At 38.6% G+C, this 21,289-nt stretch overlaps 1 protein-coding gene across 3 annotated transcripts in view; it reads right to left on the bottom strand.

Moving 5' to 3' along the window:
- The window catches only part of STX18 (syntaxin 18), a 64,563-nt gene that overhangs the window by 4,477 nt on the left and 38,797 nt on the right, over positions 1 to 21,289 (bottom strand). For 2 of the 3 annotated variants that reach the window (XM_061379750.1, XM_061379752.1), the window contains 5 exons: positions 15,365 to 15,480; positions 14,172 to 14,249; positions 14,006 to 14,072; positions 9,609 to 9,724; positions 5,119 to 5,207 (listed from right to left, as the gene is read on the bottom strand). In XM_061379750.1, the coding sequence (XP_061235734.1) occupies positions 5,119 to 5,207; positions 9,609 to 9,724; positions 14,006 to 14,072; positions 14,172 to 14,249; positions 15,365 to 15,480 (466 nt within the window). The remainder of the gene's footprint in view (positions 1 to 5,118; positions 5,208 to 9,608; positions 9,725 to 14,005; positions 14,073 to 14,171; positions 14,250 to 15,364; positions 15,481 to 21,289) is intronic. The other variant, XM_061379751.1, reaches the window with a different exon arrangement.

The raw sequence follows: 21,289 nt of genomic DNA, 5'->3' as shown, positions 1-21,289 counted from the left end.
CCTTGCAAGGTCTCATCCTTTTTAACAGAGCAGTGTGTTGTCAACAGAACACCAGCAGAGCAGCACTGCTCACAGTCTGACTGGGTTTGCAGTCACTGCAACAGGAACTGCTCACTATCTGAACAAACACCTGACATTTGAGCTGGCAAAAAAGGAGGGGTTGCCCAGAGAAAATAGTATTTAGAACTGTCATCTTGTGACAAAAGCAAAGCGAACTAGGGGGGAAGAGAAGGCCTGAATCACAGAGAATTATGGATTATGGGAACAGCAAGCGTTGTGTTACATCAGTGAAAGGCAAATGGGCATTTTGCTTTTAGAGCAGCGCTACTGAAATAGCTGGAAATGAAGCACTACTGCGAAGGAGCTTAAACACCACAGTTCATCCTTAAGATGAAACATGAAAGTCAGTGGCTACGACATGCAGTTCACATGACCCGCAGCTGCTTGCACGGAGCCAATCTGTAGCAGTATGTACATCTAACATTATTCAGTGCCATGTCTGGTGGCCACCTTTGGCTCACCATTGTGACCCCCTCCCTGTCCCGGCTGTGCCACCAGCATCTCTACCCCAGTTCTTGATCTTCCTTACACAGCTTGTGTGGCTTCTGATGTGGTTCCCTGGAAGTGATCAGGAATGTTCCACCTGAAACTTCTGCCATATCAAGTACTTCCATAGCATTAACAGAGAAGTAACGTGTGCACGCTGCTGAGGGTGCAATGAAGAAGATCTAGTGCAGCCACTGAGGAATTTGTCCTGCTCCTCTCCCTCCCCGCATGCACAATCCCAAGCAAGTGCTGCTGCTCATCTGATTTCACACTGTGACACCTTAGCTCACTGACCACTTTTCCTCCTGAGTTTTCTGGCAGGTTAATAAACTGAATCCCACCACAGGACTAGATGATAGGGCTGGCTTAAGGGATATTAAGGAGCAGGAGCTGAGCAGGACTCTGCACTGCTGCGGCAACACAGAAAAGCAAGAGAATGAGAGAAGGCAAGCCACCTTCTGACCCTCACCTTCATTGCTCCTTATCATGCCCCACACCATCACCATTGCCCTGCCCTCCCCCGCCCCCCCCCCCCTTCCCCACTTTGTGCTGTAACAGTTTTCATCTTGCTTTAGGCCCATCAGGGCCTCAGAGGAACAGTACCTGACCCTCTGCCAACAGCAAATTAAATGTCAACCTGCACGGCTTATGGGAAATGGCTACTGCCTTAAAAACCAGGAATCTGTAGGTTTAATCTGGCACAAGTGAGTGTGAAATGACAGGTAAGCTTAAACAGTGACTCTCATAGAAAAAGGTTGTCTTCACAGTCTGACATAGGTAATTAATGTCATGAAGAATAATTAAAAATGATTTTTCATTCCTTTTAAAATACGGATTTCTTTTCATACTAGAGGTTCACTGTCTACCTGACTGGCAAGATCCGCTACCTCGCCTTGGCTACAGGGCTCCAGAGAGTCCAAGCTTACAGATAAGGAGGGCAGCTACTGGGCGCTGTTACCTTTACTATGGGTAGAGCAGCCTGGCCCCCCAAGTTGAGAGCTCCCTGCACTCCCACTGACTGCCAACTAAACACCAGTGGGTTTGTTAAATATAGAAGTGTCGGTGTTGCAACACATTCAAGTGTCATTGTCACTGCTGGCTGTAGTGACTCCTTCTACAGATATACATAATTACATGTATCAATATAATTGACCAATACAGTGATATTTGCTTCACAGTGGCAGACGGTAAAAGCTGTTTCATCAGTGCACTCCTTTACGTTCACTGTATGTCTCTGGTTTTAGTGAGTCACCTGAGGAGTCACCTCAGAACAGAGCAATGAAAGCCACAGGATTTAGCACTGAGTACACTGGCTGGTCCTCAAGTGACTAAATAGGGCCACTAAGCTGTAATTGTTTTTCTGACTTCTGTAGGGGTAAGTATTTCTGCACAAATACTCAGCACCAAAAATTCCCTATTTTGCTGCCTTAGTGAAACTGAGGTAATTAATTTAGAAAGCAAATTTTCAATAAAGAGGCAGTGAATGATTTTAATCCCTTACAAATAGCACAAATCCACTTGAGAAAGCATTCTTTAGGAAGTCCCTTTGATATTTAAAACGCTCCACTGTCACAGATTGCCTTTTAAACCACTAAGTGATCTTTGCAATGTGCAGTCATGGCTGATGGACCGCTTGGTGCACACAGACAGCAGTTAAGATATGCTAAACCAGTCAGCTGAACAAAAGGTTAGAGCTCGGAACAGATCACATACCAGTGTGTCACAAAGAGATTTCCACCATGGGGACATTAACCAAACTCCAGTGATCAGAATAGCTCAATGATTGTTAAAGGAGTCCCTTAGGGCAGGGAAATATTGTTACCTAAGTATGGCATAAAGTGACAAACTGCTTAAGATACCTCTGCAAGTCTAATGCATACAAGAAATAACCACAGTTCTGTTTTGATATCCCATGAGGTAAGTCATTCCATGTACTGCATCTGAATTTAAGACAAAACCAACCAAACAAAAAAAGATAAAGTCACAGAAAATTAGATATTTTCACTACTTAAACAGCAGAGACAGATTTTTTTGTCACCCAATGCAACCAGAAGACGCTCACTGTAAGAACCATTAATATACCTGTACTCAGGGTTATAAACTGAAATTTATTGCGCAAATCATACCATAGTCCTGCAACCACTTTGAACAATGTAAAGCTCTCTCCTGTGGGTAAAATACTGATAGAAATTGCTGCTGTAGCGATATGATGGGGCTTGAATTCATTATTTTACCCAGAGGAGGGATCACGGAATCATGATTGAGAACTGCTAAGTATGATCTGACACAATACATTCCAATTTAAAACCAACACAGCAGTTTCTACACTGTAACCTGCCCTCTTCATAGAGTCATTTAGGTTGGAAAAGACCTTTAAGTCATCAGGTCCAACCATTAACCTAACACTACCAAGTTTACCATTAAACTATGTGTCCCTAAGTGCCACACCTAAACATCTTATAAATACCACCAGGGTGGTGACTCCACCAATTAATTCCCTGAGCAGCCTGTTCCAATGTTTGACAATCTCTTCAGAGAAGGGATTTCTCCTAATATCAGTCTAACCCCCCCCCGCTGCAGTTTCTTTCTCATCCTATCACTTGATACTTGGAAGAAGAGACTGATCCCCACTCACAACCTCCTTGCAGGCAGTTGTAGAGAGCAATAAAGTTTCCCCTGAGCCTCCTTTTCTCCAGACTAAACACCCCCAGTTCTCTCAGCCGTTCCTCATCACATTTGTGCTCCAGGCCCTTCACCAGCTCCACTGCCCTCTCTGGAGCTGCCCCAGCACCTCAATGTCTCTCTTGTAGTGAGGACCCCAGAACTGAACACAGGATTCAAGGTGCTGCCTCACCAGTGCTGATGATCAGAGGGTGATGGTCACTGCCCTGGTCCTGCTGGCTACGCTATTGCTGATGAAGTCCAGGATGCCGCTGGCCTTTCCTGGCTGCCTGGGCACAGGCTGGCTCATGTTCAGCTCCATCAATCAGCACCCACTGAGCAGCTTTCCAGCCACTCTTCCCCAAGCCTCATGCAACTGGCCTCATCCCACTGATCCAGCCTATCCTGATCCCTCTGTAGAGCTTTTCTATCCTTTAGAAAGTCATTTTTTTTACGCAGCAAACGACACCCATGAAAGCTATGAGCAGCCAGTTTCTCCAGAACACTACGGGAAACTATGTCAAAGGCTTTACCAAAGTTTAGGTAGACAACATCCACAGCCTTTACCTCATCCACGGAGTGGGTCACCTTGTCATAGGAGATTAGGTCAGTCAAGCAGGACCTGCCTTTTGTAAATGCATGCTGACTGGGCCTAATCACCTGGTTGCCCTGTACATGCTGCTTGATGACACTCAAGATGATCTGCTCCATAATGTCACCCAGCATCAGGGTCAGGCTGATGGGCCTGTAGTTCCCCAGATCCTCCTTCTGGCCCTTCTCATAAAAGGGCATCACATTTGCTAACCTCCAGTCAACCGCTATCTCTCCCCGGTCAGCCAGGACTGCTGATAACATGTACAGAACTCTCTTTTAAAGAGAAAAAGGAAAGCAGGACTAAACCTTTAGATTTCAGACTGGCACTCAAGAACAGTATGAGAGCATAAAGCGCAGCCTCTGAAGTACCTTTTCTCTGACAAACCATACCATAATTATGTGCAACTTACTCATCTCTGACGGGAAGAGTGATGCATACTGTGTTTGGGAACATCTCTAATCACTGCCAAGGAAGCTTCACATACTCATGCTGCAGCAGCCCTTTGCTTTAGTAAAAGTCACAATTTTGAAAATGGCACATCTACTGGCTAGTTATAAATCAGATTTTCTTTCTTTATAGAAAAAAGGCAACGTGTGCTAATGGAGGGGGGCTTTCTAAGAACTCTGAGCCATGTTCAAAATGAGAAATTTTGGGAATATCAAAAAGCCTAACAGACAGGTTGCCAGCAATCACGTCTATGTCAGGAATTCTGTTCAACTGGAAGTAGAATTGGATCAAACAAGACATAAATGTGCTTATAACAGGGAAATGCAGAAAAGAATCCATGAGAAAAGAAATGCAGAATCTGTGAGATTCTGTTGTGACAGAAAGCTTGTTGCTATTCCTTCTAGTAAACCAATCTGACTTTGATAATCCAAAAAATAATAATAAAAAGGAATAAAGCATAACTTCATAGTTAAACAGTGTAATTCTTTAAGGTGTGCTGCTGAAATAGTCCACGGAAAAAAACAGCCAATGCTTTATTCTTTCAGAAGTTTCAAAATGCTTTTTCTGAGACTTCTATTGTTTCCTGGCTAAAAAAACCAATTCATAACTAATTGTAAAAACTATTTTAATTTCAGTTGTTGAAAAACAGTTGTTTCTCATTTCATGGCTCCATGTAAGTATTTTGTAGCAATTTTAAATATTAACTGCTACCAGAAGAACCAGGAAGCCATATGCAAAAGGTATCTCTTGTGATGGCATTCTGCATAAAATGAAAGTTGAAAATGAATTTGGGTGAGTCTCTACTTTCACACGTATGAATACAGCAGAAAATGTAATAAAATGGAGAGTAAGACACAAGAGATACTTACCATTTGTATTTCTTCAGGTGACAGCTCATCTTCACCTTTGCCATCCCCCCATAATCCAAGGTTACTTTGGGCATCAGGCAGATTCCTGTCTGTAAAAGAACCATCAAACACTCGAGAAAATGCAGGACACTGAACAGTGAAGTGAAAATAACTTTTCACCCATTTCAGAATGCTGATGAAATTGTTTTCTCTCATTTGTCATTAACTGAGATTCACCCTACACTTACAGCGCAAAATTACACTAATAACCTTTAACATCCCAACAGGGACAAACGTCAATGCATATGTTTAATTTTGTGAACTATAAGAAGTTGCACGTTGATAGTGAAGGATGTGAAACAACTCACACTGCACTAAGACTTATTACGACACAAAATACCGTAACATTTGTCTTCTAACAGGAGAAAACACATGGTTTTCAAAATGACAGTCTGCATGCAAACTGTTATCTTCCAATGAGACTTGACCAAACCACCAGCTCCTCATTCCAAGAAGTAAAATCAGAATCTCAGCAACATTCTGAGCGAAGTTCACAGGACATGCTCCATTTCCTCATGCTGTTCAATCTGCATACTGCAGTGGCAATCCTGCTGCACGCCGTTCAAGGGGTCTTCCTGTGTATAACAGGAATCGGATCTGATCCCACAAACTCACCCTTATGCATCATAGCTGCTTCATTGATTTCAGTAGTACTTCCCCTTTGATTAAAGCTAATCAGCTGAATAAATCTTAGCAGGAGTTGGGCATAAAAGAACTTGAACAGCTATTTCTGGAATATTCCCTTCTGGAAGATTTATTTTTAGGCTTAATTATATACTTTTGATTATAGATGAAGCTGGAATGAGAAAGAAAAGACGCTGTGCTGCAGGAACGCATTATTTCTGAAGCTGTTCAAGCCTCAATGTTTAAAATCCTAACGATTAGACTGCACTTTGGAGAAGGCCTCTCTCCTCCTCACTGGCTGTGGCATTTTTACAAACCCCAATAGAGATATTTGCATCACCCCACAATGGATCAGATCTGAACTTGCTTTGAGTTATCAGATGCAGGCTGCAAATTAAAATACAGGAAGGTGTAGTTTTTTCTTTTTCAGAATTTCAGACTTCCTTTTATCCCAGTCCATTTTTTCAGGCATTCCCAAGGACCGTGCTTGGTTTTGTTATAACCTTCTAAACCCATTTTTCTTTTTTTTTTTTCAATTGCATAAGCAGCACTAATGCATCATCACTCAGATACTGACTTGTCTTAGGAAGCCTCTGAAAGGAGAAATGCTGTTCACAAATAAACATATGAGAATGATTATAAAGAGAAATTATCTCCTTTATTCTTTACTATAATAATTGTGAAAACTCTCAAAACATAAATATTATGAGAGGATTGTTGTTTATGTCTCCTTTATAAATGTGTATTTTGCTTCCCAACAACCAAGCCACAATGTACAAATAATGACAAGGTTACAAATGAGGGATGTGACTAAGGAATATAGAAAATAAACTAAACAAAAAACAAAACAAAACAATCCCAACCCAAAAAACTATGTTTTCCATGGGGTATCATCAGTATTTCAAGTCTGTTTCACAGAAACACAACACTTGTTTGGGTAATCAGTGTATTTACATTGTATCAATGAATTATTTACTGGGTTCAAAGAAAATAAGATAATTAGTTTATGGAGCCAAGACAAAAAAAAAGACATATTCCTATTTTATCCCAGAGGAACCAATTACTTTCAGACACTGTCAGCACTGTTAAAAAAACAGCACCTGTATCCAATGTGGTTGTTAATAAGCAAGTTACTTATGGTAAGAGGTAAAGGAGAAACACGCACCTCCCCAGGGTTCCTCCTGTCACTGCGGTACCTTTCTGGCTTTCTGCAGCTTTCATGGAGTTGACATTAATGCTTTTATACAACTCACCCAGCAAAAGCCAAACTCCATTTCTTTTGCAGAAAGAGAAGTAGTTAACGCATGACAGAGATACAAAAGTCATGATCAAATTCTCTGAACTCTTCCCCACGCTGAAAGGAGACAGCTGCTAAGCTTGTGGACCAGTTCAAAAGCTACTCATTATTTACATTTACTTCATAAACTAAATGTCAAATTAGTAATATGCAAATAAATACTGTCAGCATAGAAAAGCAATCTCCAAAGAGACTATTTTGCTACCATGAGGCATGTCCAGTATAATTCTAATGTAAATGGGCACTCTGCCTCAGAACAAAAGTAATCACATTTTGCTTTGGTTTCTTCCAAAAAACCACACAAAACCCAAGTTGTGCTTCAGCATGCCAAGTAGGACGGACGTTCAGCTGCTCATCATAACGTTCACCTTAAGGACAGGACCACAAGCTGCTCTCAGAACCATCTTTACAGCTGAGATACTGAATGCAAGAGACCCGATGATGATAGCTAATTCCTAAATACAAATGATCACCATTCTCGAAACCACCATCATCCTGAGGATGAAACAGTTTATTTCTAAAAGTGATCATTTCTCCAGCTGCTTTGAAATTTAAAAAGTTACTTGGGGCAGAGGGGAAGGCTGTAAGACTGAAACTGAGCTCCTTACTTCCTAGCCAACTTGTTCATGCTGTTTCCATTCTTAGACAGCCACCTACCAGCGAAGTCACGAGGCTCATTTCTATAAGCAGTAGCAACCAACACTTACGTGAGGAATCAGAGGCCATGTGCATTTACAAACTGTTTCAGATTTATTTTGATGTACAAGATTTCAAAGACTAGCGAGCAATCCTTCCTAAGTACTGCCTTAGCACCACTCACATGACAGGACCCTACTTTCTTATAAAAATATTAAAGCATGAACTAGTAAGTGACAATTGGAAGAATCAAAATTAATGTGCAACAAACAAAGCCTCATTTCTGTTGACCACAGTGGTTTGCTGTGTCCAAGGCAACCAAAGAAGAGTGTTTTCTACACTGTGGCACAGATTTTTTGGAGCTAAAAATGGTACAGACACTGTGGTGGGAGTGCTTCCACTTCCTGAGGTTGTGGAGACACTCAGTACCAAGGGAAGAGCACAGGGCAAGGAAGATGCTACTACAATGCTGTGTCTCTGCTCATGCTAGCACACAGCTGTGGAGCACTGATAACGTGTTAAGGTGAAACTCACCTGTGTGCTGCATCACATAAGATGCACTATAAAAATGCTGCAAGCACTAGAAACAGCCCATAATCAAAACCTTTACTTCTTATAATAAATATAGTGTCTGGGGGGGGGAACTGGGGAGAAGCCTATTGCTAGGGCTACAGAAGTACAAGCTGGTTTAGGAAGATAAGCAATGCTGTATCAGAAAATGAAACCACTTGCACACTATGAGGTAATTCAGTATTAGAGACTTCATTCAGAAATGGAGTACCTACTTCACAGGAATCCATCTTCTGTAGTACCCTCAAATCACCAACCAGAGAACTTTACTCTTTTAACAAAAATCACTCAAGAAACAATAACTGATTATCAGAATAATGTGGCCATCCAGTGCATTTATTCTGTCTTGATGAAGTATTTCCCTAATTTAATTTCATACAGTTTGTTTCTCTCAAGAAAAAAAAAAAAAAAAATCATGCTGTATATCACTGGACTCCTCTAGACAGCACAAGCAGGAGAACTCAAGCCAGGAAAGGGAAATCCAGAATCACAGAAACAAGACTTCTCTTTAGGTATGAAACCTGAAATTATCTGCATAGTGATGATAACTCTGAAAGGCACCCTGCAACAAAGTTCTGCCATTGTACACATCCCAGGACAGACCAAAATAGGTCAGAGAAGGGAGTTGTATCCCCCAGCCTCAAAAGAAGGCCACCAAGGAATCAGAAGCAATGTTCACATGTTCTGTCAAGAACAGCACTAGCTGAAATGACCCTGGGGTAGGAAAGACTGCCTGGATCTTCTGGCTATCTCCTGTCCACTGAAAGATAAGATGCAATCCTTCCAACAGTGAAACTCAATGCTGTGGAGAAGATTCTCTCCAAAACATCTGGATCTGGCCAGCCAGTAACCTCCTCTCTATAAGCATATTCTATCTTTGAGTTTCTACTGTACAAGCGTCCAACTCAAGGTCTCTGTGCTTGAAAACGAGAAAATGTTCCCAGGAAGTCACTGAGCTACCTTCCAATTCCTTGCCATTAGTGAAAGGAATGTGGAAATATCAGACAGACCTCAGCAGACATGTAAGTAAATGGGTATTGATAAAAGTAATAAAAAGGGAAGAGTTCATACAGAGTTTATTGAGAGGATGAAGGATCCACCAAGGCATATGATGTTTTTATGCTATTTGGAAAAGCATGCCAAAAGTTTAAGATTTTGGTTCCTCAGTCTCACAATGTGCTTCACCAAAGCCTGATCGACTCCGGGAAGATGAAAACAGAAGAGTGCAAGTCACAGAAAAAGGCCCTTGTAATGTGAAGGAGGTACTATTGACCAGAACAGGCCTTACCACAAAAAGTAAACTATAACTAGGTTTTATTCTTACCTTTGCTTTCCTCAGCAGAAAGTTTTTCTTCTGGATCATCTAAAGGATTCTGTGAAGATTTTTCAGGGGAAAGAGGTGATCTGGACACACTGCTCGGCTCGGGTTCAAGCCTGGACCTGGAAGCACAAGAGCCTATAATTTAACTGATCTTATACAGATGAATTTCTCTGAAATGAGAACCACCACAGATCATTAAATTCAACACTTTAACTGTTGCAAACTTTGTGTTAAGTATTCAGTTGTACTTATCAACTTTCACTGCAATATTATTACAAGTAATATTTACAATTTTACTTTATATTGTAAATTGAAGGAAAAGTAAGGAAATAAAACAGAATTAGTTTTTTTCCTGAAATGAGTATTTGTATTTAACTAGCTTTAAAGAATCCTAGGATTCTATGAACACGGTATGAATTTCGTCCTTACTACCATAATTCCTTTTTAATTTCTCAGAGTTGCAGTCATTGCTGTTATCAATATGAGGTAGGCCTATAAGATTCAAACTATATGAAGGAAATTTGATTATAACCTGCAGCAACTGGTATGAGGTTCAACAAGGCAATGTGCCAGGTCCTGAATTTGGGCCACAACAACCCCATGTAACACTACAAGCTTAGGGAAGAGTGCCTGGAAAGCTCGTCATAAAAGGACATATGGGTGTTAATTGATGGCCAGGTGAACATGAGGCAGCTTGCACCCAAGTGGCCAAGAAGGCCAATGGCATCAGCAACAGAGTGGCCAGCAGGGCCAGGGCAGTGATCATCTCCCTGTACTAGGCACTGGTGAGGCACCACCCAGTTCTGGGTCCCGTGCTGTAAGAGAGATACTGAGGTGCTGGAGAAGGTCCAAACAAAAGCAACAAAGCTGGTGAAGGGTCTGGAGCACAAGTGTGATGAGAACAGCTGAGGGAACTGGGATTGTTTAGTCTGGAGAAGAGACGGCTCAGGGGAGACCTTATCGCTTTCTACAACTGCCTGAAAGGAGGTTGCAGTGAGGGGGCTTTGGTCTCTTTTCCCAGGTAACAAGTGATAGGACAAGGGGTAACGGCCTCAAGCTGTGCTTGGGGAGGTTTAGACTGGGTATTAGGAAAAATTTCTTCACTGAGAGGATGACCAGGCATTGGAACAGGCTGCCCAGGGCAGTGGCGGAATCACCATCCCTGGAAGTGTTCAGAATATGTGTAGATGAGGCCCTTAGTGACATGGTTTAGTGGTGCTCTTGGAAGTCCTGGGGTAATGGTTAGACTTAGTGGTCTTAAAGGTCTATTCCAACCTAGTTGATTCATTGATTCTATGATTCTATATTAGTTTAACCAGGATGAAAGTTATCCTTGTCTGCTAAAAGACACAATGGACTATTTAGAAGCAAGGAAAAGTGGACTATATAAACTGTATACTACATCTCTCTCTCCTATGTAATTTTAATACAAAGGTGAGGCAAAAAGTAAGAAGAACATTCAGTGATTCTATATTAAGTACTTGTCAAGTATGTTTCACTGCGGCACAAAAAAAAAAAAGCTTTAAATGAGCAGCAACATTTTTTCCAGTAAACTGCTGTGGTTTACTGTGGTCTGCAAGGAATGCTGCAACTGCCACACAGTAGACTGTTAAATGCTCAGCAATTACGCCGTTAGAGAAGATAAAGAGCAAAAAACCAAAAAGCAGTGGGTCTGAATCACCCTCTGTGCCACCTTCATAACTTCCTCCCCTCTCAAACAATCAACAGTTGATCTCACTCTGATCTGCAATCTTTCCCTGCTGCTTAACTGGAGGTGTTGAATTTTGCGTTCCTCTCTTTTGTATTGTGTCTAAATTCTACCCCATAATTAGAAAATCCTCAGAAAACCAGAATATAATGCATTAGTCATCACTGAGTGACTACGTTATTTAAACAAGGAAAAAAATGTAAGTGGGAACATGTCTGAGTTCTAAAACCTCTGCAAGTACTGGGCTTTTAGTAATTTTACAAAAAGAACTCTCATCTCCTCATTTCAAGTTCCAAATTTGCCTAATAATGAGGAAAAAAAACCTCATCTGGATGTCCATGTAGTTCAAATAATAGTTTGGATACTAATAAAACATCAGTTCCCCAGATAATAAAAATATCAACTGATTTGAATAATTGCATACATAATTCACAAGATATTCTAATAGAAAAAGAAGCTTCAAATTGAAATGGGATATGAATTTGAATACAAAAAGAGCTGCTGGTGTTTTTACTTCTCAACTTTTCATTCCTGGGAATTAGTCCTATGTAATAGGCAGAACTTATTAATCAAAAAACATGAGCTAAAACATAAAGGCAACTTATGTAAGAAAATTGTAACACTCAGGCAATTTGCTGAAGAGCTTAAGATGGTCATCAGTATAAAAGGAAACATGATGAAGTAGATTTCTACTGCAAACCTTTCAGTATTGTCTTGATACGTATTTTGACTAATTTGCAGTAAAAAGATCTGCACTAGAATTCATTTACTTTTAAAGAAATGCATTCTTTATTCTTTCTTGTTATTACTTTGCACAATATGCTAATGTACAGAGTTTTCAATTAAAAATGAACAAAATGTCTGGGATACACTATTTAAAGAATGCCTAAGGTTTTTAAGTAATGGAACATGTTCTTATCATCACATTAGTGTCTGCAGAAATCCTTGGGGAAATTACAAATGAACTAGTTGAAGGCATATGAAAAGAAAGACATTTTTTCTTCAAGTCATCATAAAGACTGGTTTATGCCTGTAATTTATTTAAATTGAATTTTAACTTAAATGACAATTTACATCGCATCTGCGATGATATCGACTCCACCTGGTCGACATCTGTTTTCTACCTCTTGGATCCACAAAGGCAGGCAAAGAGGTATTCTCCAATATTACATAAAAGAACTGCATCTTCTGGGTTAATTTTTAATGCCTTATTGCTCTTTATTTAAGTAGTGTTCTAACTTCTAAAATAGCTCTTTCACTGCTCCATGTTTATCGAGTTTTCTCTGTTTAGCCGTTTGAGGAATCCTGCATTTCACATAGAAACAGGAATATACGAGTATAACAAACAGAAGAGCTGGCATTTGTTAGTCCTGTAACTGCAGGAACCATGCTATCTTTCTTTGAAGTTCTTTAGTGTGAAGAATACTGATAAGGTTATGTATTTTTACACACGAAAAATATCACACAGTTTGTTTCTGTATATTTTTCCTGAGAAGTTATGTGAGTTACAAAAATACCAATGCCTGCCTTTTCTCTCTTAGCAAATTTCAGAACTGTTTTGGGATATTTTGCTTACTTGGTTTTGGCTTGTGCTACTATTTACATCCCAGGAGGATATATTTGAGTGAATCTAATTGTACTTAATCGTGCTGAATCACTCTGAAAAAGATGTACTTATGGACTTTGAAAACATCTCTCTAGTTTCAATGTAAATAGCTGATGGAGCCAAACACCAAACTGATAAGCAGTATAAAGTCTTGGAAAAATACTCAAGAACTTATTTATTGATATGTATGTTCTGGAACTTGTTGGTTTTAAACTGAAATGTACAGAGTGGAATGTAAGGTTAGAATTCAAATAATGCTGGTTGAGAAGACATGGAAAGCCTTTCGGGTATTAAAGTCCAAACCTGTTCATTTTCCTTGTCATTCTTACACCTCGAAGTGTGCAGAAAAAGCAACCAAACTAGTGTTGGGTTTGATACTTGACTGAAAAATACCCAAAATCAAGTAAAAAAACAAAAAAACAACCAACCAAACAAAAAAAACCAGAAACGCAGGAAGCACATCATCATTAACTTCTCCCAGACATTTTCACCTCTAAAATAGCAGCCTGAATATATACCATGACAGGAAGCAGAAACTATTTTGTTTCAGCTACAAGGTATATTCAAGTTCCTATTTGCCATGAAGACCTGCCCTGTCAAGCAGCATTTATTCCCAACAGTAACTTGCTTTAGCAGAAAGTGGCTTAAACAAAGAAGAGAACATGAGAGAGAAGTGAAGATCTCTTGTACCCAAACAGACAATATCTTAAGTAGCAACTTTGAGACATATTATCAATGTGCAGGATTTTGTTCTAAAATTATTTTGGGCAGAATTACTGAATGGGACACAGGAAAACGTTCTGTGGCATTTGTAAAAATCCATCAAGTTTATAAACCCACATTTTACTGATTTGGTGCTTTAACATTTACATAAATGAGAAGCACAACAGAATTGGCACTCTGCCACTTACAGATGTAACTTCGCATGCCTGAAGTGCCTGGACACACCTACAGACAGCAGAAGTTGCTCATCCAGCTACAGATTTCTATTAAAACAATCTCCTTAGAATCTAAATATGAGTAATAGTTTTGTTGAATGTCCTACAAACTAAAGGCACAGTTAAACTATTTTTTGACACTACTCACAGTCTCTTCTTATCTATCACTCGCTTAACTCGGATGGCTCTTTGTTCAGAATATAGCTTACACACTCCTGTTCAAGACAGCAGTAAACAAAATTTCAGGTTAGAAGAGCATCATCTCTTTCTTGGAAAATACAATAATTTTTAACCGTTCAATAAATATTAAGTACTTTTTAAGTAATCTTCAATGAAGTCCAAGACAGCTGTTCTGTGCTCCTTTACCTGAGCAGACTGGACACCCTTGTGTGCTAAAATACAAAAGAAAGATACAACACAATCTTTTAACCTTTTACTGAACTTCACAAAAGTTTGCTGTTACAGTTGATACACAAGTTATATAGTCAAGAGCCTATTAACATTATATATATATATATCTTAGTATTTATTTTAAACATAGCTATATTTAAATATAGGTCCTGTGAAACAGCAAATCATTACAATAAACTGAAAGCTGAAAACAACTAGTGTCTGACAATATTTATGTTATTGATTTCTTAGGTACCAGTGAGTCATATTATGTCAATTAGATTTCTAAACAAGTATAGACGTCACCAAGCTAAGCAACAGCAAACAGATCTAGAGATTTAACTTGCTTACAACACTGAACCTCTAACATTTTATATTCTCTAGTGTACAGATTACGTGGAAACCTTTGGGATTTATTGCATCAAGCATCCTTCTAGTCCACTTACATGAATATTCCGCATTTTGATGCTATGTAGTTCCCATGCATGACTGACTTTCAGTGATTCTGAATAATGTTATAACCATGTTTCAATGGTATTTCAAAGCTGATGAAAATCTTTGGTATATTGATAAAGCACACACATATGGCAGGTCAACTTGAAAATGGCAAAACAGTTCTCTCTACAGCTTGCATGAAATGGTGCTGTAAAGGTATGATCCCATATTCAGGTTGTCAAAAAGGCTGCTATTTTACAAGGACTCTGTTAAAGTTATTTAATTATCCCAAATTTGGAAAGATTATACTTGTAATACTTTACAGGTGGGCAAGATAGAAAGAGACAACCACTGAATTTAGTAAGCTTTGGTTCAGGCCCCTGTGCCACAGTGCTAAATTCATATTCAAGTAGTAAATATTTAAGACTATCTTTTTTACACTTGCTAATAAGTGAATATAAAGAAATAAATAGAATTTTATGCTCTGCCTTCTCTCCCACTAGCATTAGAAAATTAAGTACAGTACTAATCAGGGAATGGGATTACAAAGATGCAAACAAAAAGGCAATGAGACTTCACAAATCTCTTTCGAGAAGCATTTCAGATTCCCCATGCAGTATTCAGCATTGTATCAGCCTTTATCAATAACTAAAGAAAAGCATTTAAGAGTTGGTCGGTTTACCTTCTGTTCTCAGCTGATGAATGGCATCGGCACATGTCCTCATAAATACCTGAGCATCTTGATCTATCTGATCACGTTCTGTATCTGTCATCCTCACATAGTCGGACATAATATGGCTGAGAAAGAAGACAAACTGTCACTAAAGATCCCCAACATAAAATCTACAAGTAGACATCTTAGACCTTCCTCCCATTCACTATACTCACAAAAGCTTTTCTGCAACATTGGTTTTCATGGAAAAAGAATTAAGAAGTACAACAACCATTCTTCATAAAAATGCCACTTCTATAAAGCTGAGAGGGTATTTTAACACATTTTTGACTAGTAATAGATGTAGAAAGAGCAATATATCCTATAACCCATACACAACGAAATACTGAGCAGATAAGATACAACACAATAATACATTATTAGCCTCAGTAGTTATTCCAACGAAGCATATTTCAATTCTGAAAACATGAGAACAAGTAGGATAAAGGAATAGCTCAAATGTTTAAAGAAATTAAAAAAATATATAATAATTTTATTTTATTTTCAGTATCCTAAATACCAAGCTTCAGTTTTAAAGTGGATGTGCTGTGAATTACGTGAATTCAAACCAGAGCAAAGAACAACACTGGAAAATAATGCATTGGAAAGTGCATTAGAAAATTATTTTTAATATCACATGGATTATAAGATTTATTAAAACCTGTTCCTATTGTTTATTTCTATTTTAGATGATTCATCATGTACTTAATAATGTCTAATATGATACATATATCTTTTTTGTTGCTAAATTAATAAAAATGGAGGCTGTAAAATATAGCTGTAGCACATGGTTCATCTGGCTTGAAAATTAGTTTCTGCTTCCTGGCCAGCTAGTACACAAGCAGATTAGCCAGCATACAGTTACACAAACTAATTGGAAGTAATATTATAATACTTAATAAACTTGTTTGTTTCCAACACTGCCATGTCTTTGACCTCTAAATACCACAGCTTGTTCCCTCTCACCACTAAAAACTAAACTATTTTAAATGCTATAAAATCATTTTTTATACCTTACAGAAAAACATACAGAAACACATATAGTGTTTCCATTTATATTTTACTAGCTGAATTGCTCTCCTTTGGTCAGGATAGACTGGTTTCACAAATCTGTGGCAAAATCCCCATGACAGCTGTAATCAGTGGTTTCGTAAGCTTTAACTTTAATTTGCACTCTCTGAGAAAGCAGCTTCTGAATGATGAAAGATCTGAAATTGTCTGGTTTTAGAGACATCTGATGGAGCGGCTTTCCACAGCCTGCTTAAGATGATATATTGATAGTTACATATTCAGTGTAAGACAACTCATATTGTTAAATATGAGGACACACCTCTCCCCCACTCCCTTTGCACAGTTTATATAGATGGGTCTTTTTACTACTAGTCTGTGGCATAGCAAATTCTCAACATGCGTAAAGTCAGAAAAATGCATTTCTACATCCATCTCTGCACAGACCCAGACAGAAGGCAACCATTATGATCATCAGGGATGGGTTCATGCATAACATCATTCAGCAAGCCCTGACTACAGAGTTACTCAAGCATGTTAAGGCACATAAATTCAAATGGAAAATGAGAATGGCATTACAGCCTTATAATGGGCCCCTGATGAAGCAAAAAAATCTCTACTCTTCTATTTCAGATTACAATAGTAAAACTTCTGGCTGGTCTGCTACTGAACAGATATGAAGAAACAGAAATAGAACCATTCATTTCAAAGGGAAGGACCAAGACAAAACAAAAACACATAAAAAGTGAACAAAAACCAAATGAACAAAACAAAAGCAGCTGTCCCCTGTATGTCAGAGATACAAATATTTGTTCAGAAGTGCAGTGGCAGTATCATAGCAATGGACTGACACATCACTAAATCAAGAAAGGTCAACCAACCAGGTTTTTCAGAAGTAATCAGAAGAATTAGCCAAGACATGCACTGGCTAATGCATGCAGATAAGGAAGAAAGCAAAAAAACAAATTCTTCCAGATTTTTATCCTAATCGATAAGAGAAAGCTTAATGAGAAATTGGGCTGGAATCCAACTTGGGTTATTTGTGATTTTTAAGAAAGTGGGTGAAGAGTAAGATAAAGACAGTGGCTATCGAGTAGGCAGTCTTCAATAGTCTAGAAAAGTTAGGTGGTTAAAGTGCATAGACAACGGAAACCTAAAATAGAACAGAAAAAGAATTCATGTGAACTAGTAGTTTTCACACAGAAAATGCTTTATGATAATTTGCAGTTCCACCCTTGATGAAAGGGAGGAATAGGCAATGCACTAAGAGATCAGCATAGCTACTTCATGAGCTCTTCATTGAGCTCAAACACAAGAAGTAGAGAGTGCAAATTAGGTCTGATTGCTACTGACAAGTCTAAAGGAACACAGCATGCGGGGACTTAATCAGAAAAGGGTCAAATGCTGGATGAGACACACCTGGCAAGGAATGCCAATGATAACAAGGGATTGCTCTGCAAATATTACTTTGAGAAACACCTAAGAATGTGGTGCTGGCTTGTTAGCTCAGTAGAGAAATAAAATTATACACAGTACATGAATGAATACTAGATGTTTAGTGCCTTTTTTTTTTTTTGCATTAAGTTTCATCACTAAAGTCACTTGCAAGCTGCAGTTACTATTCCCTTTAGCTTACTCCTTCTAAACCATTTGGCCTCAATTTAGTACCTCCACCATTAATAAAAGAATCATAAATATTTGTTTTCATCAGGAATAACAAGTGTCAGCCAATATATTAATAACAGGACCCCAAGTGAACGCGTGCATAAGAGTGCTACACAAGCCAGGTCACAGCACAAGTGTACCTTTGAAGGGGCAGTGGTTCCTGGGATAATGGTGAAGGTAAATCTGATGAAGTACATATCCCTCCTATATGTGTGCCAAAGGGGTGCTCTTGAAGGGAACTAACTGGCTTCCAAGAAAGTCCAGGATGTATGCACATCCACAGAGTGTGCAGAGACAGGAGTCCAGGCCTTGGAATAAAATAGCAAATGCATCAAACGGAAGGATACATCCCCACTGCCAAGAACTGGGGGAGGTTAAGTGAGTGCTTAGGTTGATGAAAAGATGAAGTATAGCAACTGTTTTTAAAAAACAGGGTTAAGGGGAAAAAACCCGAACAAACCAGACAATCATAGACCACCCAGCCTAGGAAAATATAGGCACAAACAAACAATTTTTAAGTGCTTAGGAAAGAACAAAAAGATAACCAGTAGCCAAGACATAGCAAGAGTAAGACAAATGCAGTGTAATTTACTTCTGGGATGCAGTCACAAGTCTTATGGTTGGCTGAAGAACAATTATTGCTATACACCTTCTCTCTAGTGTGGCTTTTGTTACACCATCTCTCATGACATTCTCATAAGCTACCAGTGAATAAATGAATTGGAATAAATAAGCATCATATGGATGTGAAACTGTTTGAAGAGCTGAACTTGGAGTAGTCATATACCCAAACAGAAGGACACACTGAGTTGTGTTCCACAGGGGTTTGTCCTGAATCCGATGCTATTTAACACTCTCACATTAACAACTCAGACAGCAGAATGGAGTATACACTTATTAAATTTGCAGAGGCATAAAGCTAAGCAAATTAAAACTGTATCAAGAGAACAAGACTTCAATTCAAAACAATACTGCAAACCTGGAGAAATGACACAAAGAATTTGAATAAGGAACGGTCAGAGGTTCTTTGTTGCAGCAGGAACAATTATCTGAACCCACAGAGAATGGGGAACAACTGCTGAGGGAACAGTTCTTTAGAAAGTCATCTGGGATCATACTGGATCATAAACCAAACATTACAGCAACGCTGTTCCATAAACAGTCATTACAATGGGATGCACAAATGCAGTAGATATTCATTCCAAACAACGATGCTATTTCTGCTATCCTTAGCTTTGGGCAAGGGCTCAGATTTGTTTCACTTTAACACCTCACTGCAACACCAACTGGGAGAGCATCCAAAGGAGAGGAAAAGTACAATCACAGGACGAAAACCCAAATATACTGTAATTGTTGATTCTAGAAGAGACTGAGGAGAAACCAAAATAAACTAGCACAGAAAAGGAAACAGGAAAAGGCAGAGGGACGATATGGAATCTCCACTGAAAGAAATATTTAAAAGTAAGCAAAACACAGTGGTAGAAAGACCTAATCATTCTCTTCTTGAATGTGTCAGACACGTTCCTTCCAAGCCTATAATTTCTATGATCCTGTTTTGCTGGCAAAGCACAAGGAACCAGAGCTGATGGAGGCATTACACCAGTTTTGGAACTAATAACTATTTCTGCTAGTGCATAAAATAGTTTTTGCTTACTGATTCAATAAAGATACCAAATCAAGCAGAAAAATTTGATTTTCCTCCAACAACGTATTACAAAAGAGAGAGAAGCAATAAGCTGAAATAAATCAGCTATAAAATCCTGATATCTACTGTTTGAGCAAAGATATGTCCAATTTACCACGTGCAGATATTGCCTTACAAATATATACATAAATGTTCCCCCACATACATACATGTAACTGTGTAGGTATATGCACATATGTACACGTAGGTATAACTTTGGCTGGAAATACAGCAGACATTTTTTAACTTTTTCCCTTTAGGCACCTAGCATATTTTAACTATTTTATTTTTTTACTTAACTACTAAATTTAAACATTATTTGTTATGCTTTGTGTGGTTTAATTTACTGCTTTTTTCAGTCCAAGTGTCATTTGACATCATTCCAAGGCAAAAACCCATCAACTCAAATGAGAACACATTCCCCAACAACATATTTAAGACATTTTTTTAAAAGTCTGTGGGGAAGCTTCAGCTACAGAACAGGCAGCACAGAAATACCCAAAGTAGTATTTTCTTAAGGTGTTGTTCATCACTAATTTACTAAAGATACGCATTAGCCAAACTGTAACATTGCTGGCAAAGTCCTTAAAGATCACAATCTAGCAGGGATAATTTTCTAATATATAAATGTCTGGTATTTACTCATCAACTTAATTACTTTTCTGGTTATCTAGTAAACTAACAAAAGTTTATTAGTTCTGTTTAAAGTGAAAGTCCTTGGTTATTTTGCCTTGAGGACTACACCCTATATGTTCTTTCTAAACACCATTATGAAGGCTAATAATCCTACTTGAAAAAGCTGGTGAGGAAGTCCTTGAGATAAATCATAAATCAGATACAAACAAACATCCAAATATGATTACCATTGCTGGTTTTGAGTATTGTAACTAATTACTTTTCAAATACCCTGAGATGTCCTAAAGCATTTATTGACGTGTTTCACTTCTTTACAAAGATCCTTGGAAAGAGACTGCAGTTAACAACATCACAAGTGACAGCTCAGAGACAACTACTATTAGCAGGAACAGTGGTGTTACATCATCCCACCATGTAGCTACACGTTTATGATAAAAGACCTGCCACTGAATACATTCACTGATCATGAGTATGATATCCAAAGGGCTTCGTTAGGTTTGAAATGTGTCTATGAAGCCAGCAAGAAAATAATTAAAATCATTTAAGTTACTTTAAGACAGGGCTCTAATGTGAAATAAAAAGTAATGATACATATAAAGCTACTGAGTGACATGAGTCATTCATAGTCTTTGCTACTCATGCAGTGTTTTCATTATTCGTTATTTTTCCTTAAAATGTGTGTTGCAGAGAAAACCCAAGTTTTCACTACTACTGCCCTCAATTTTTAAGCCAAATGACACGAAATAACTGTACATTTGGAGAGAAGTTTGAAGAAGCTTCTTTCTGTACATGCCCCTCTGTAAATCAGAGTCTTCTTTCTAAAGCCAGAAAACCCCATTTCTAATCCATTGGCTGATGCACTAGTAAAGAAGATCTCTACTGGTGCTGCCAGGAAAAAGCAG

Source organism: Neopsephotus bourkii, unplaced genomic scaffold (assembly GCF_033783945.1).
Source record: "Neopsephotus bourkii isolate Nb327-2 ecotype Australia unplaced genomic scaffold, CSIRO-AGI_Nbou_v1 NB_1780, whole genome shotgun sequence".
Classification (NCBI taxonomy): Eukaryota; Metazoa; Chordata; class Aves; order Psittaciformes; family Psittacidae; genus Neopsephotus; species Neopsephotus bourkii.
This window is presented reverse-complemented; position numbering and strand designations above follow the sequence as displayed.